General features: G+C 36.0%; 1 protein-coding gene across 1 annotated transcript in view; it reads left to right on the top strand.

Annotated features, from left to right (window-relative positions):
- LOC137641629 (uncharacterized) overlaps window positions 1-16,518 on the top strand; it is a 48,473-nt gene extending 31,955 nt beyond the window's left edge. Inside the window, exon 2 of the mRNA XM_068374364.1 lies at window positions 14,827-16,518. Within this exon, the coding sequence (XP_068230465.1) occupies window positions 14,827-16,120 (1,294 nt within the window). The 3' untranslated portion in view covers window positions 16,121-16,518. The remainder of the gene's footprint in view (window positions 1-14,826) is intronic.
- The last annotated feature ends 434 nt before the right edge of the window (window positions 16,519-16,952 follow it).

The following is a 16,952-nucleotide window of genomic DNA, read 5'->3' as shown; positions in this document are numbered from 1 at the left end:
TATAGAGAGAGATGTAGAGAGGAGAGAGAGAGAGAGAGAGAGAGGAAATTATATAGTTATGTTTTCATAATGTATACAATAGGTTAATGTTGCCCATCAACCGAACTATGTTATGTGGAGGTCAAGCAGAGAACACAAACCTTTTATATTTCCTGCAATTTAGGAAAACAGAGAACTTTTTTCATAATTATTTCCCAAGAAAGGATATGATTTTATATTTACATAATTAGGTTCTCTTGCTTGAGGGTACACTCGAGCACACTATTTCTATCTTATTTCTCTTCCTCTTGTTTTGATAAAGTTTTTATATTTGATATAGGAGATGTTTATCTTAATCTTGTTACTCTTCCTAAAATATTCTATTTTCCTTTTTACCTTTCTTTACTGGGCTATTTTCCCTGTTGGAGCTTCTTGGCTTAAAGCATCCTCCCTTTTCCAACTAGGGTTGTAGCTCTGCTAATAATAATAATAATAATAATAATAATAATAATAATAATAATAATAATAATATATAAAGTTCTCAGTCACTAGGCAAAGCTGATTACCGTAAATATTTATATACACACGAAAAGGAAAGTCATCAATACGATTAAAATCCTTTCTCACAAAGGCATCACTGCTACCGCTCAGGACAGAAATAGACGGCTAAAATAGGATCTGGCAATAGGAGTTGTCTATCCAACGCATTCCCAGAGGAGAGAGAGAGAGAGAGAGAGAGAGAGAGAGAGAGTTTTATGAGGTAAAGTGAGGGAAAATTAAATCCCTAATGGTAATTTTCCTGTAATTAGAATTCCTTCTGGCAGACTTGCTGATCTAATGACATCCCGACTAGAGTTTCGTTCCCCCCCGCCCCCCTCTCTCTCTCTCTCTCTCTCTCTCTCTCTCTTAAATACAATAAACTTTCAAAAGAATTTGGCAAGATGTCTGGAAACATCGTAAAAGAATAAAAAGAGTAAAGAATTTCGTTACTTTTATAGTTGCAAGTCAACTAGTGTAATTAAACAGACTGAAGCCTAATACCATACAGTATAATATTGTATCAAAATATGATGCCATGCAATGGGGCCTATTTTAAGAATATAATATAATTTGAAATTAACAATCATTAAATGAGACGAGTCTATTTGGATATAATAGACTTTGCCTTGCTTATCGTCGTTATTTCCAATTTTAGACACGTGCCTTAAAAATTTTCTTTGCGTTCATGTATAGAACAACATTATAAATTTATAATCACTAGCCCAATTATAATTTGATACCGATATCTCTAGTATTTTTTATCAGATACGTAGAAGGCTAACATTATTTAGCAGTTATCGTACCCCAGGCACCAGGACCGATCATGTGTTTTAAAGAGAACATGTTCACCTAGGCCTATCGATCATTGATTTATTGATATAAATGAAATGGGATCTCAACGGTGAACGAGAAGTGTACGCGAACACATAACTTTTAACTACTTTATTCAGTTATTTTTTTTTTTTTGAGTGAAAAACTGAGTTGATGCAATATCCGGGTGGGTCCAATTGAGGAGAACTATCACATTACACCAAGGAATCTGCAGAAGTTCTAAAAAAAATACCAAGAAAATTATTACTTCTGTGAAGCCTTACCGCTCTTAATTTTTTTCTTGCTCTACCACGTGCCGCAATGAAGCTGGCTTCAGTGTCAGGGTAGTTTTCTGCAGCCCAAATGTAGGCTTCGGGTATCGGTTGCACTGAGAGAGAGAGAGAGAGAGAGAGGAGAGAGAGAGAGAGAGAGAGATGAGCTCAGGGTTAGTAACGCAGACTTGGTCTAAAAAGATGTAATTTTCTATGCTTATCTTGGGCATACAGCATAAGTTATTTCTCTCATTTGCAAGTGCTGAATGGACCTTACAATGAAAAATAACGTAGGAAACAGTGACAATTTTTTTTTTGTAAGATAATTACATCGTTGTAAGTTTAATTATAGTTTAAAACCTTCAAATTGAAAGCTGGCCCCAGTGTTACATTGAATTTCCGTCTTATGGACCCTTATGGATAACTAGAAAAAAAAAATATCATAAACAATCAGGGGGTTCTCGGAAATGAATTACAGTTGATTTTAGAAAGAACAATGTTAAAACAAACGACAACTCGACTGCGCAGCATGATTTACAATGCCATCGGCTATTATACCCTTAGAGCTATGCATGCTTGATAACTGCTTTCTGCTACGCCCTAAACTCTCGATGGAGAAACAGGATAATATAGTTAACATAACACACGACGTAATTAAAACAAACTACACATTTGTTTAAACAAGTTTGATGTCTGTGCTGCAGTATCTTTATCTTTCGTTGAAGATAACGAATAGGCAACACTGTGCCTGGGAGGAAAGTGTAGCAGAGGATATTGTGAACGGTAGTGCATTTATTTATTAACTATGATTCATGTCCTGTTTACAGCGCGCTGATTCTGTTTGGGTGTGGTTCTGCACGAGGTAAGTTCTTCCTTTCGATCTCATTTTCAATGGTGCCTTTGACATCTCGGGGGTAAAAAAATTCTCAAATTAAAATCCAAGTTTTATTTTGGTATAATTAAACTACACCACCGAGTAAAGCTTCTAAATTTAACGTCTTGAAAAGAAAGAACCCAGTTCTCCAAATAACCTTTTGATATGCAACTATGACGAGTATAAACAAAGGCATATTCGACGCAGCCAGATTTTAGAGTGCCTTGCTCTACATTTTGCAAGGCCACAGCATCAATCCCTTTTGGCAAAATAGGTTTCGAAGGGCGAAATAGAATTCTTTTATTAAAGGTACCGTAGTACGAGTGACTAGCCCATCTTTATTAGGCATTCACTGTACAGACATTTTATCGAGAAGATGATGTTTGGCGTTATATCAAATGCTATAAGAATTCAATTTTGTGATTTTATAGCATGGACGAAAATGAGTGCTTGAGATGGCATTAAACTAACATTCTCTCTCTCTCTCTCTCTCTCTCTCTCATCTCTCTCTCTCTCTCTCGTTGTCCCAGAAAAAACATAAATGCACAAAACAGTATAATACACTCATGTCATGTACACCTCCCTTGAAACCTGATAGATAAGAGTGGTTGATTCGTATAAATAATGTGTTGGTGAAAAAACTGACGATAAGGGGAACGTTGATAGAGCAACTTGAAGAAGAGAGATTAAATAAGAAATTTTCTCACCGCTCTGTCACGTACGGTAATTTGGTTCATTCTCAGCAAATACTAATCTTATTTAGAAGAAATGTTTTGATTTATCATGACTGCAGGATAACCTTGACATAAATATTGTAAAACTTCTGTTTTTGTCAACAACATGACATCGACAGGAATAAAATGTAAATCATTATTATTATTATTACTAGCAAAGGTACAGCCCTATTTGGAAAGCAGGATGCTATAAGCTTTATAAAGGCTCCGGCAGGGAAAATATCCCTGTGTGGAAAGGAAATAAGGAAACGTAGTACAGTGCACTTGTGTGTACTTTACCAACCGCTGTGTCACACGATCGTACATAGTTCATTTGGTGTATATATTACGCTTGTATCTTCGCTCTTTCCTCGCACTAAAAAGAACCAGAATAAACATGTCTGTTTTTCTTGTCTGTAACGTGTCTGTTTTTTAACATGAAATTTCTTGTTGCTTTGAGCTTTTGTATATAAAGGAGAGTGTTCTATAATAAACTCACTCAGTTGCTTTCATACTGCCTTTGAGTCACAACCTCAAACAAGAGATCGCTAACCCAAGATAGTGGGAAGACTATGGTACAGAGGCTATGGCACTACCCAAGACTAGAAAACAGTTTTGATTTCGGAGAGAGTCCTTCTAGAAGAGTTGCTTATCATAGCTAAAGTCTCTTCTACTCTTACCACGTGGAAAGTAGACACTGCGCACAATCACATTGCAATAGAATATTGGTTATCTAGTGCAAAGTTTTTGGTTGCAAGATGCCAAAGTGATGTCAAATCTTCAAACTTGATGAATGAGCTACGAGAATACAAGGGAACAGTAAGAGTTCTGGAGTCTCACAAAAGGTGTGTTCAGGAATTATTCTGGAGGCTTTCATGTAAAATGGTATATTTAGATTTCTTTAAATCATTGTGTGTTCCAAACTACTTAAAGAACCTTAAAAAATAAAAATCTGGCTGAAGACGGAAGACTAAGGAAGTTTCTTTAGACGCATCAAAAATTTGTGCCAAAATCATCGAATAATTATCATTAAAGTTGTAATTTTCCCTACCATTATCTCAATCTTTATCAGTACAGTTAACTTCGTAATTACCATTATTTCTATTATCATTATTACCATGATCATAATGATTATCTTTCTCGTCATTATAACGGTAATTATTAACAGCATAGATGCAACCCTAATTGGAAAAGCAGACTGCTACAAGGCCAAGGGTCCCGGGCAGTATGAGTAGCAGTAACCCCCACACCCACCCCCCAAAAAAAGAATACTTTTACTTTTACTTTTAGGGGTTTATTTCTCGCCCTCCATCGGACACTGAGAGTCTGTTTAGGCGGGCCTTGATGTGTGAAAGCAACTTTCCCAGTTTATAATTTGCTCTGTATCTTTTCAGTTATTCGCTAGCATTTGTATCCAGGATTAATAGTTTTCTGATCACTATTATAACACTTTGCAATGAGATAAGTCTTCAGGTTTTTTCTTGAAACAGCCATTTTTTTGCTATTCTTGACATCAAGTGGAAGGTCGTTGAAGATTCTCGGTGCAGCGTAACAAAAAGTTCTTCCTCCTATTGCATGATTCACGCTAATTTCGAATATTCTATATGGGTCATCAGCATGTCTAACTCTTACAGCAGCGCTAGTAGCTTGAGGGTAGGGGACCAAGCAATCACGAAGATTATTTTAGGCCTAATCACTTGTCAGTGCCTTGTAAGTCAACAAACAAATCTTGATTTCAATTCTAGCCTTAACAGGTAACCAATGTAGATCGATCAGTGCAGGAGTTATTCTCGTCAAGAAATTTAATGCCTTTTATCAGTCTAGCCGCCCGGTTTTTGCACATTTTGAAGCTTTCTTAGTAGTGTATTGGGCAGAGAATTGCAATAATCAAGCCTTGATATTACGTGACTCATCACTACAATTTTTGTACTGCCCTCTGTTAAATATTTTCTAATAAATGCTATGATTCTCAGGGTGATAGTTACACACTTTCACTGTATTCACTATTTGATCCCTCATTGACAAATTACAATATCAGTACACCCAAATTTTTCACAACAGGCACAATCCTAACATCAGCGTCACCAATTGTTATACTTTGAAATAACTGGTAATTCTTCAAAGCCACCTTTGTGCCAAAACACATACATTCTGTTTTATCATCATTTAATTCAAGCTTTTTCCTCTGCATCCATGCTTTTATTTCAGTCATTTTCTCATCAATTTTCTTCTTTGTATCTTGTGTTGTTGAAATTGAAAGGTAGAAGCTGAATACCATCGTGCATATAGTTTAAAAGCCACTTTTTTCAAGATATGTGACAGCTCGATAGTATATATGTTAATCATGATAGGGCCCAGAACACTACCCTGTGGTACACCTTTCATAAGAATTATCTCACTAGATCGGTTTCCAGAAACTTCTACAATAGTCTTCCTGTACGTTAAGTAGCTTCGCAAAAATTCCCGTGTTTTTTCAGTCATTCCAATGGACTTTAAGTCGTCCAAAGTAAGTACTCGTTGCACAACAGTATCGAAGGCAGCACTAAGATCTAACATAATCAAAATTCCACACTTTCCTTCATCTAGAAGACCTATCATATCATTAATTACTGAGCATAAGGTAGTTTCTGTAGAGTGATTACCTCTGTAGGCAGACTGATTTTCCGGGAATACCTCTAACTCATCAATATGCGCCCATAATTGCTCACTTATGATTTTTTCTAAATAAGCTTCGACATTTAGGATAAATTTGAAATGGGCCTATATGAATTTAGTTCGTTTACATCACCTTTTCCTTTGTATATTGGTTTGATCAACGCAGTTTTTTACAGCTATGAAAACTGGATTGTGATATACTTAGGTTGATTATATTATATACAACTTGCTTGTTTGGAGCTTCACTTATTGAACTATTTGGAAAAGAGTCGTTTCCACATTATGTATTCTTCATCTCTCTAATAACCTTTAACAAGTCACGCATATTTATTTCCTTAACTTTTATTGACTTCTTACCCTCCTTCACTGGCATAACTGACTGTCCCTTCTAGCTGAATTTGGGGGGAAACCTCTATAAATTTTATCATTTTTTTCATTAAAGAATATAGCAAAATTCTCTGCACCGACATTTTCAGGCAAGACATATTTTTTTCTTTAAACCATCAAATCATCTAGGTAAGTAAAGAATAAACTATTAAATGGAAACAAAACCGCTGAGTAAGTCATGAAAACTAAAAATCTTAATCTTGATTATCATTGAAATTCAAGTATATATCAATTCACTATGGAGTAAAAGTTAACCCAAAAGATTAAATATGCAAATTCAATTGATTTGATCTGTGCATGGTCTAACTATTATCCAACAAATGATGTACTCATCATTCTAAAGGTTGTTTATCATGCAATGTTGATAAAAAGCATAAGGATATTGATGTTCTTATTATGGCAACAAAACATAAAATATTAAACGAACTTCGTAAATGATAACAGGTGAGTCATCCCTCACCTTAAAAAAAACCCAAGTCCATCTTCCCCCCCCCCCCAGCTTCCCTTGTCTAGACCACTTCACTTTCTTTGATAATCTGACTGACGGACATGATTATGCTAATAAAGCTCTCTCTCTCTCTCTCTCTCCTCTCTCTCTCTCTCTCTCTACATACCTACTTATTTTCTCAATGTCATATTTTGATATATTGTCAACCCAAAGCCTCTCGTCACTCACTAAATAATCAGCAAATGTGTTTTTAATGTCATCTGCTGCTGGTTCAGCTCGTTACTCTCTCTCTCTCTCTCTCTCTCTCTCTCTCTCTCTCTCTCTCTCTCTACATACCTACTTATTTTCTCAATGGTCATATTTTGATATATTGTTAACCCAAAGCCTCTACGTCACTCACTAAATAATCAGCAAATGTGTTTTTAATGTCATCTGCTGCTGGTTCAGCTCGTTACTCTCTCTCTCTCTCTCTCTCTCTCTCTCTCTCTCTCAGGCCTGACCTACATCGTGTAATGTTTTTCTATTCAAATAAAAAAATAGAAAGGACACTTGCCAAGGGGATGGATACTATTCCCTCTTCTTCCCCTCTCTCCTCTCTACAATGGCGTGGCGTTTGACCTTTTATGTCGGAAAGCCCAGTTTTCTGCATCAAAAATAAATTACGTCTCCATACGGGGAAACCTCTAGGGGCCTGCAGCCTCTCTCTCCTCTCTCTCTCTCTCTCTCTCTCTCTCTCTCAAGATTCATATCCTGGCTTGCGTCGCCTAGTTTTTCCTACTGCTTTGTTTGGAAGAACGATTCAGTTTGGGACAAAATATTAGGTATAGATTGATTGTCTAATACATAAAACAATATATATAGCTTGATTATGAAGTGAAAAAAAAAATATAATCTTGCTTTTGACAAGGCAAAAGTTCCCTATCACAACGACTCTCTTATCAGAGGGAATATTGATTACGGGCACTCGGAGCGACCCGGTGTTGCCAGCTCGCCTCACCACCCTTCAGGGAGTTGAAGTTGCAGATGCGCAACTAAGTTCAGATTTTATTAATACCCACAGTTTTTTAGACAGCATGCGCCAATATTTAATCAGATTTTATAAAAATTGAGGAAAGGTTACTTAACTACTTTGGTGAAAAGGTAATTGCGCCATGAGCTGTTTTTATTACGCCTTAGACCTGACACGAGGAGAGGGTGTGTGTGTGTGTGTGCGTGTGACGGGGAAGAGGTGTTTGGTTTAAAGCCTTACGGGCCTCCTTTCTTAGCACAAAAGGTTAACCTACCTATGTTATTATTCATAAGATAAACTGCACATTTCACAAGATTCTCAATATAAAGAATTATGCGGGATGAAATGCAAGTAGGATTGCCTTCCTGGGTCGTGACAAAGGCGCAGTTCGCATGGTTGATACATACTTAGACCTGTCATTATGAAATTATAAAAAGCAAAATTGTCCTCGGTAAACCTCGATTCGTCATAGTATCCTAGTACTATATTTCTTGGTTACATAAAATCATTGACATAGTTGACTAATAAAATTTTACCCCTCTTTGTGTAAGCACGTCAGCTTTATATCAACCGAAATCGATTTAGGAATGTTTTTCTTAGCGATATCACGTTAGCTTATGGGTTCAGTGAACCAAGAAAATCAGCATTTTAAATTAGTTTTTTAGCTAACTTTGTGGAAAAAGGGGGTCCTTGTTTAATAACGGGGCGAAAATATGATAAGGTATTTTAGGGAGTTAGACCTAGTCTCCCGACCTAAGCTTCCTGGATTATTCCCCCTCTCCGTCCCCATCTCCCTCGGTCTTCTACAACATTTACAGGATCTCTTTCCAGGTCCTGCTTTCGAAACCTTAATCCAACGTATCATTGTGCTTTCCTTTGGTGCTCAATCCACAGATGTCATTGGATCGCATTTGTTCCACAAATGACACTGGATCATATTTACTTCATAAGTGGCACTGGATTATATTTTGTTCCATATGACAATATATCCCATTTGTTCCAAATCTGACAGTGTTTCATATTTGTTCCATATATGGCACTGGTTCGTATTTGTTCTACACATGGCTCCGGATTGTATTTTTGCCACACATGACACTGGCTCACATTTGATCCACACATGACACTGGATCTGTTCCATATAGGGCATTGAATCATATTTGTTCCACACATGACACTGGTTTGTATTTGTTCCACTTATGGCACAGGTTCGTATTTGTTCCACACATGACATTTGTTCGTTTTTGTTTCACATATGACACTTGTTTGTTTTTGTTCCACATATGACACTGGTCATATATGACCCACACTTGACACTGGTTCGTAATTGTTCCACACATGGCACTGGTTCATATTTGTACCACATACGACACGGGTTCGTATTTGTTCCATATATGGCGATGGTTCATATTTGTTCCACATATGACACTGGTTCATATTTGTTTCCACATATGACACTGGGTTCATATTTGTTTCACATATGACACTGGTACGCTTTTGTTCCACATATGACACTGGTTTGCGTTTGTTCCACATGACACTGGTTTGTATTTGTTCCACATATGACACTGGTTCGTATTTGTTCCACATATGACACTAGTTCGTGTATTTGCTTCCAAATATGACACTGGTTCGTATTTGTTCCACTTATAACATTGGTCCGTATTTGTTCCACATATGACACTGGTTCGTATTTGTTTCACATATGACACTGATTTGTATTTGTTCCGCTGTATGACACTGGTTCTCGTTTGGTTCAACATAAAACATTGGTCCATATTTGTTCCACATATGACACTGATTCGTATTTGTTTCACATATAACATTAGTCTGTATTTGTTCCACATATGACACAGGTTTGTGTTTGTTCCACATATAACACTGGTCCGTATTTGTTCCACATAGGACACTGGCTCGTATTTGTTCCACATATGACACTGGTTCTCGTTTGTTCCCCATATAACATTAGCCCATATTTGTTTCACATATGGCACTGGTTCGTATTTGTTCCATATATAACATTGGTCCTTATTTGATCCACATATGACACTGGTTCGTATATGTTCCAAATATGACGCTGGTTCGTATTTGTTCCACAAATGGCACTGGAACGTAATCTTTCCACGTGCCAACATACCGTGTTATTTCTGACACTATTCATTAACTCTTCAAATGCATAAGCCCTTTCTTTAAGATATTTAAATACTTCTGTCTTTTATTTCGCTGAATAGTAGGAAAGTATCGATAGATTAATGAATAAATACACAGATAAATTATATAAATTAAACAAATGAATAAATGAAATAAAGAAATATGTTCAATGCTTTTGCAGTAATCTTATGATCCGCTTAGTTCTAAGTTTTAATTTCCTTTGCATTGCGTTACATACGATTTTATTGTCCATATTATTATTATTATTATTATTATTATTATTATTATTATTATTATTATTATTAGCCAAGCTACAACCCTAGTTGGAAAAGCAAGATGCTATAAGCCCAAGGGCTCCCACAGGGAAAAATAGCCCAGTGAGGAAAGGAAATAAGGAAATAAATAAATGATGAGAATAAATTAACAATATATCATTCTAGAAATAGTAACAGCGTCAAAACAGATATGTCCTATATAAACTATTAACAACGTCAAACACTAACGTTTCTGTTATTTCGAGGAAATCAGATATTAAATCAAAGTACATTTCAGGTTTGGTAGAGAAAGTTACATTTCATATTCGCCCTTAAACTTATTTAAAAATCTTTATTTGTAAATAATGTTTTCTTTGAAATGTATGTTCTGCTTCATGAGTTATTTCTTTATCTTCTCAAATTTGTTTTATTATTATTATTATTATTATTATTATTATTATTATTATTATTATTATTATTATTTCACTAAGCCAGTGAGGGAAATGAAATAAGGAAATAAATAAACGATATAAGAAGTGATGAACAATTAAGATAAACTATTTTATAAACAATAACAACATTTAAAACGGATATTTACTCACGTTTGTACCTCGCGTGTCTTGAGATTCTTAGTAACCTCCCCCCCCCCCCACTCCCCCTCTTTGTCTGGCATGGAAAAAAAGGCATCCAAGAAGCCATACAAGGGAAGTTCGAATTCATTAGGCATACATCTCGAAGGCTTAAGCCAAGGGTTTGAACAGTGGGTCTTCCTGTATTTGTCTCATAGAAACTAACAGAAGCCAATTATGTTAAGAGAAATAAATCTCCTAGAATTATCTTTACTTTCGTCTGTAAGATTAAATAGTTATTCACAATTGTGAAAATATATTTACATACGCAACGATTTTATGTCACTTACAAGTCCACCAAGCTGGTGAATCTGCTGGGGTCAAGGAAACTTAAGTGTGGTTTGCAATAACACCCACAAGGACTTGTTAAGAAACTAGAATGTTGAATATATATATATATATATATATATATATGAATATATATATATATATATATACACGTGTATATATGTATATATTTACACACAAACATGTGTTACAGTATACAGATAGATATATGTACATATGCATATATACATCTATATTCATAAATACATATACATACATATATACTTTAAATATACACACACATACATATAAATATATATATATATATATATATGTGTGTGGTGTGTGTGTGTGTGTGTCTGTCTGTCTGTCTGTCTGTCTGTGTCTGTGTGGTGTGTGTCCGTACGCAAATACATAAATATGCATATAGTAATGTTGAAGAGAAGTGCACTATGTCTCCAGTGCACAAACTTATATCTTTTAGGTTACCTTTACAGAAACGTTCATAAGGCTCTGTGTGTGTTGATTGCTTTATAACTATACATAGAAGGGCGAACAAAAATGAATATTATAGCAAGTGCCCACTGATGGAAAAAGACTAGATCTCCTTCAAGAAATATAAAATCACTGCCAGATCTTTACTAAGACAGCATTAATAAACGTTTACAAACGTTTCCAGAAGTCTAAAATTACTGTCTGTGGCTCTGTCAAAAATTGAACGTCATCAAAACGGAAGGGCCTCCATGACGTAATCCTTTTCCCAGTAGGGTGGAACCTTGCATCAATGAGGAGACGTTAGAGAAAAAGAGGGAGAAAAGACGTAAAGAAAGCGGAGGAATCGATAAAAAAAAGTGGAATCGGTTAAGAGTGGAATCGGTTAAACATAGTGGAATCAGTGTAGGGGTGGACTACAAAACCGTAAAGTGACAATGTAATTACCTATCAAGGGGGGAAAATTAATACAATATGGAATAAATCAAAGGAAGCAGAAACAGGCATGAATAAGTTTTATCGTCTCCTAAATGACGTAGAAAATAGTTGAAAGAGTAAAACACATGAATAAATCGGGGTAATAAGATATGTAGGTGAGTAGGAAGAATCGTTTGAAAAATAAGAAAAGGGTAAAAGTGAAAGATGAAGAAAGCAGGAAAGAAATAGACGAAAAAAAAAAAGACGACGAAAGAACATCAAGCAAAATAGGATATTAAAGCAAAATTATAGACTGGAACGACGGAAGAAAAAGAAGTGAAACAGAACACCCGTAGAAGAGATACGACGAAGAATAAGAAAGAGACATAGTATTGACCTTCAATCTTTAAAAAAAGGGGGGAATGTTTTCCAGGTCGGGTGTATAAAGAAGCCCCAATGTAAGACCGTTTGTACTGACATTGCTTCTCTGGTATTACTTCGTAAAGTTTTGTCAACAAAAGCATTTTCGGCCTCGTATCTTTTCTATTAGGGTATATATTAAATGAAATTAAAAATCGATAATGGGAGCTGGCTGGAGTAGGTACAAAGTAATTTGGGTTGTAAACCCCGCCCCCCCCCCCCAATCCCCCCCCCCTCTCTCTCTCTCTCTCTCTCTCTCTCTCTCTCTCTCTCTCTGACTGTGTGGAAATTTTAATTCAGGTGGTGCAAGTATGAATGCTGCCTCGAAGTCTTTCTTTGTTTTTTATGTCCTATCTACTGTATAACTCAATATTATATTTAGGTTTAACTTGAAGAATCTTGGGTACACAAATCTAGTTATATATTGTTGTATATCAAAGAAAACACAGGAGCTTTCGCCCTTTTTTTTTCAAAGTGCCTATTCAGCTGAAACTTTAGCCTACGAGGCACTTTTGAGTTTTTTTTTTTTTTTTTTTTTTTTTTTTTTTTAATATACGATAATTTTTTTAATATACGATCATATATAACTGTGGATTTCTAATACCTCCTCCCTAAAAAAAAATCGTTGGGATTGATAGCACCAATGTTCCAAGAGAAATGTGTAAAAAAAAAAAAAACGCATTTAAGGTGGATAATTGACGTTTTATTCAGATAAAAAGAACTTTATTCAAGTAAATCATTTGAGAATATAACAGAAGTTTTGAATCCCACTTCCACTTTCAACGAGAAATTTCTAATGCACACAATTTCTATATACAAGCACACATAGCTCACAATATACATCTATTATACCGGGTAAATTGCATGGCCCTCGTTTGGTACATCAAATTTTCGCAGTGTTGTAACAGTCTGCACAGTCTTAGATCCTATTTTTTATAGAAACTTCATTATATACCAATTAAATGTGTGAGGCATTGAAGTATCAGTTTGAAGGATAAGAATGTAGATTGTCTATAAAGACTTTTAAATTATAATGAAATAAGTTAAATAAGTCTACGTATCCATTGAGTCAATCTAATATATTATAGTACCCCATATTAATATTTCGTTTTCTTTAAATGCTTCTCATAGAAAATGACAAGATAAAATATTTGAAGGGAAACTTTAGAAAACATGCTCTCTCTCTCTCTCTCTCTCTCTCTCTCTCTCTCTCTCTCCCTACAATTTTGAAGCAGACTGCAAGTCTGCAATACGAATTGAAAGTGAAACATGCTTCCCATAACCAGCACATACACATATAGGCTACCCACCAGGCCTCTAATGATTCATGAGGAAAAGTAATAGCGCACACGCACGTAGAGAGAGAGAGAGAGAGAGAGAGAGAGAGAGAGAGAGAGAGAGAGTATTCTTACTGTATATGAGAGTGGGTGTAAGTATGATAGCGGCCACCGGTATGTATTATGATGGCTCACTAAGAATATGGCAGTGTAAGTGGGGTCGCAGGGGAGGGTTAGCCAGCCCGTTAGGGAAGTAGGTAAGGACACGGCTTGTAGGTTAGGTTGGGGGGGGGGGGGGTGTTAGGTTAGTTGTGTCCACTTTTTATGCACACTGGAGGAATTTTTCCGCAAATAAACAAAAGCTCCAAAAATAAATTCAGTAAATAGCCAAACAGTCACCTCATTAGCTTCGTACTGCAGGGCAATGTAAAATGTGAATATATTTTAAGTAAATGATTGTTAAGATAATAATACAGATAGCAATTACTAAATAAGTACAATTTATTTCCGAGGCATAGAAGAGAGAAAGACCTGAAGTAACCCTATACCATTCTACTTGACCCCACTAGAATTTGGTACTCTAGATGCAGGATTGTTGCCTTGTGAGAGCTAGTCCAGGATCTAATTAGGGTCATAAAACTTGGGCCAAGAGCCTGTATCACTAAGCCACAACAATCACTTATCAATCCATTGATCATAGGGTTGATAGGGTCATGTTTCTATCGAATCTATCAGACCCGAGTTGTTTGATCAAGGGACCATATAGTAGAAGTCGCTGCCACAGTGCATACACACATATGTATGTATGTGTTGATAGATGTGTGTATGCATACTTACAAGTATTTTAGTGGATTTAAAGATCTACTGACTGAATAATTGTTGTTGGCGTATGATGTGTTATTATATAATTGAGAAAAATATCATCACAATCAAAGTACACTCTGTCGTTAGTAATTTCAATGATAAAAATAGCATTTGGCGTCTTTATTGTTCATAGCTATCAAATATCAGAAGTGTAATTAATCCAAATGTGAATATTTGTCAATACTTAATGTTCCTTTTTAAATGTAATTTCTCAGTATTTTTCAGAAGAATACTAGCCATATCTATTTTAGTACCATGTTTATTTTGTAAGGCATACCTATTTTATCTTTAAGATGATAAATGCTTTATGTATTTTTCTATTCCAAACAAAACCCGGTTTATCTGTTTAATGTCTGCATTTTCTATTACAGAGCAGACGACGAAGCTACAATTCCGGTGAAAGAAAGTGAAGAGCCCAACTCTCTCCGCATCCAGAACTTCAGCCACAGAGATGCCTTTGGATGGGTATTCCCAAAGATCGAAGACTTCGACAAGAAGAAGAACGTCATTGACCTGAACTGGCTCAATGACTATAATGATGAGATTGACAAGCTGCAAATTGTAATCAAGAAAGAGAGATCGCTCTCTTTCAACAGTCAGTGTGGGGACCTATTAGAGCGGAGGCCTTCTTCCAGAACTGTTGTAAGCGAACTGGAGGAGTCCCTAGACTCGACACATTCCTTCGAAATCGAGCTTCCTAACTTAGCTGAGCAGCCTGGTCACCGAAAGGATTTAACCAAATCCGACAGTTTGCTCTTGTCAGTAAATAATAACAACAATAATGAAGAGTTTTTGTCTTCCACACCATCAGCTGATGCTTTCTGCAGCATCCGAAGCTGCCCTTCCAGGGATAGCGGGATATCTGCTAGTGATGATATATCGGACCCTCTGCCAGAAATCCACATAGACCGGTCTTTATTAGAAGAACTGGAAGGTATATGTGAAGATGAACAGCCTGACTCATCTGTTACAATAGGAGCTCTTTCAGTTGGTAAGGAAAAGGCGTCAGACGAACAATGCTGTGAAGCTCTCAGTGAATCTGGGGATCTTACAGAGGGGTTAATTGGGAACACACTGCAAAAGTGTCCTGTTTGGTATAAGAAATTTAGCATTGGGCAAAATGATCTCATTTTGAATTTTAATACACTGAACTGGGGTTTAGGGCCTGAATGTGATGATGAAATAAGTGGGATAGCACTAGGGAAAGATGAACAGTATGACAGTCTACTATCAAGAAGTGACAAAGATAGTAGTGTAGGTGACAGTGTAGAGGAAGTGGAGACTATGGATAATAAACGAAGGCAAAGAATCAAGGATCTGTGGAGTATCTGTGACAAATTGGAAGCATCTTCCCTCCGTGGTGGAAAATCGCTCAAAGGACTATCAGAAATCATGGAATTAGTAACTTCCTTCAGTAAATTAGACAGCCGCCTGGAAATCTTGAAATGCGACCTGCAAAGCTTGACGCGACAAACTACAGAAAGTCGTCACGAGTTTAGCAGCTTGCAGAAGAGAGCATCAAATTTGCTGACCTCAACAGAGTCTTCCAGGCATCATATGGCACAACTGTTTTGCCTGGAGAGGCTGGAGGAGCGATTACAAGAAGAATGGTGGGGAGCTCACTACCCGGATCTGGTTAAACTAAATGAAAGCTACATAGTGTGATGTGATGTATGCCAAAGTCGATTAAAGATGTCGAAATGTTTATAGTACTTTTTCTAACGTTCTGGGAGACCCCATCAGTGACAGTATTCTAATACTATCTACAAAGTTAGTATTTCTTCTTTACTTCGGAAGGTGCTTACATTTATGAAAAGAAGCTTGTGATGAATAGCTTGTAATAACATATTTACCAATCTTGTGCTGGTGCTAATTCCATATGTATTTTTGCTTATGAAAAATACTATTAGTTCAAGTTTCTCTTTAAGTGTTGTACAGAGAGATTGTACCCTTTAAATTATATGGTATTTTGGAATATTTTTTTCCATATCAGATCCTTGATAAAAAATCAATGAAATGTAATTTTTGTCTACAAAGTATTTATTATAAATCAATGGATAATTGCTTTTTCATTTTATTTCATAAACCTATTTATTGTTGGAAAGGTCATAGCTTGCATAACTAGGCTTCTCTCACAACATGGGCCTAAGAAAATTTATCTTTTTATGAGGTTCTTATACATAGTTGGGACTTTTCACTCTGTTTTTCAGTATATACACCACTTACAAAATTAAGAAAATATTCTTAAATATTTCAATAACATTTAGATTAAAAATTTCAAAAGTGGAGAATAAGCCTCTCAATTGAAATATTTCTTGGACATGGCTTATTTCTTGCAAGGTAGAATGATAAACACAAATATGGAAATTAATCAAACTTCGATAAACTCCCAACGTAGCATTAAGAAAGTTGGGTTGGGCTAGGCTAGGTTAAGTTTGGTTGGGCTGGGCTAAGTTAAATTTGTTTCGATATTTCAAGTTTTGCATATCACTGAGAA

This window comes from Palaemon carinicauda, chromosome 5 (assembly GCF_036898095.1).
Source record: "Palaemon carinicauda isolate YSFRI2023 chromosome 5, ASM3689809v2, whole genome shotgun sequence".
In the NCBI taxonomy this organism is placed as follows: Eukaryota; Metazoa; Arthropoda; class Malacostraca; order Decapoda; family Palaemonidae; genus Palaemon; species Palaemon carinicauda.
The sequence above is the reverse complement of the archived record's forward strand: the minus strand, read 5'-3'. Positions and strand labels throughout refer to the sequence as shown.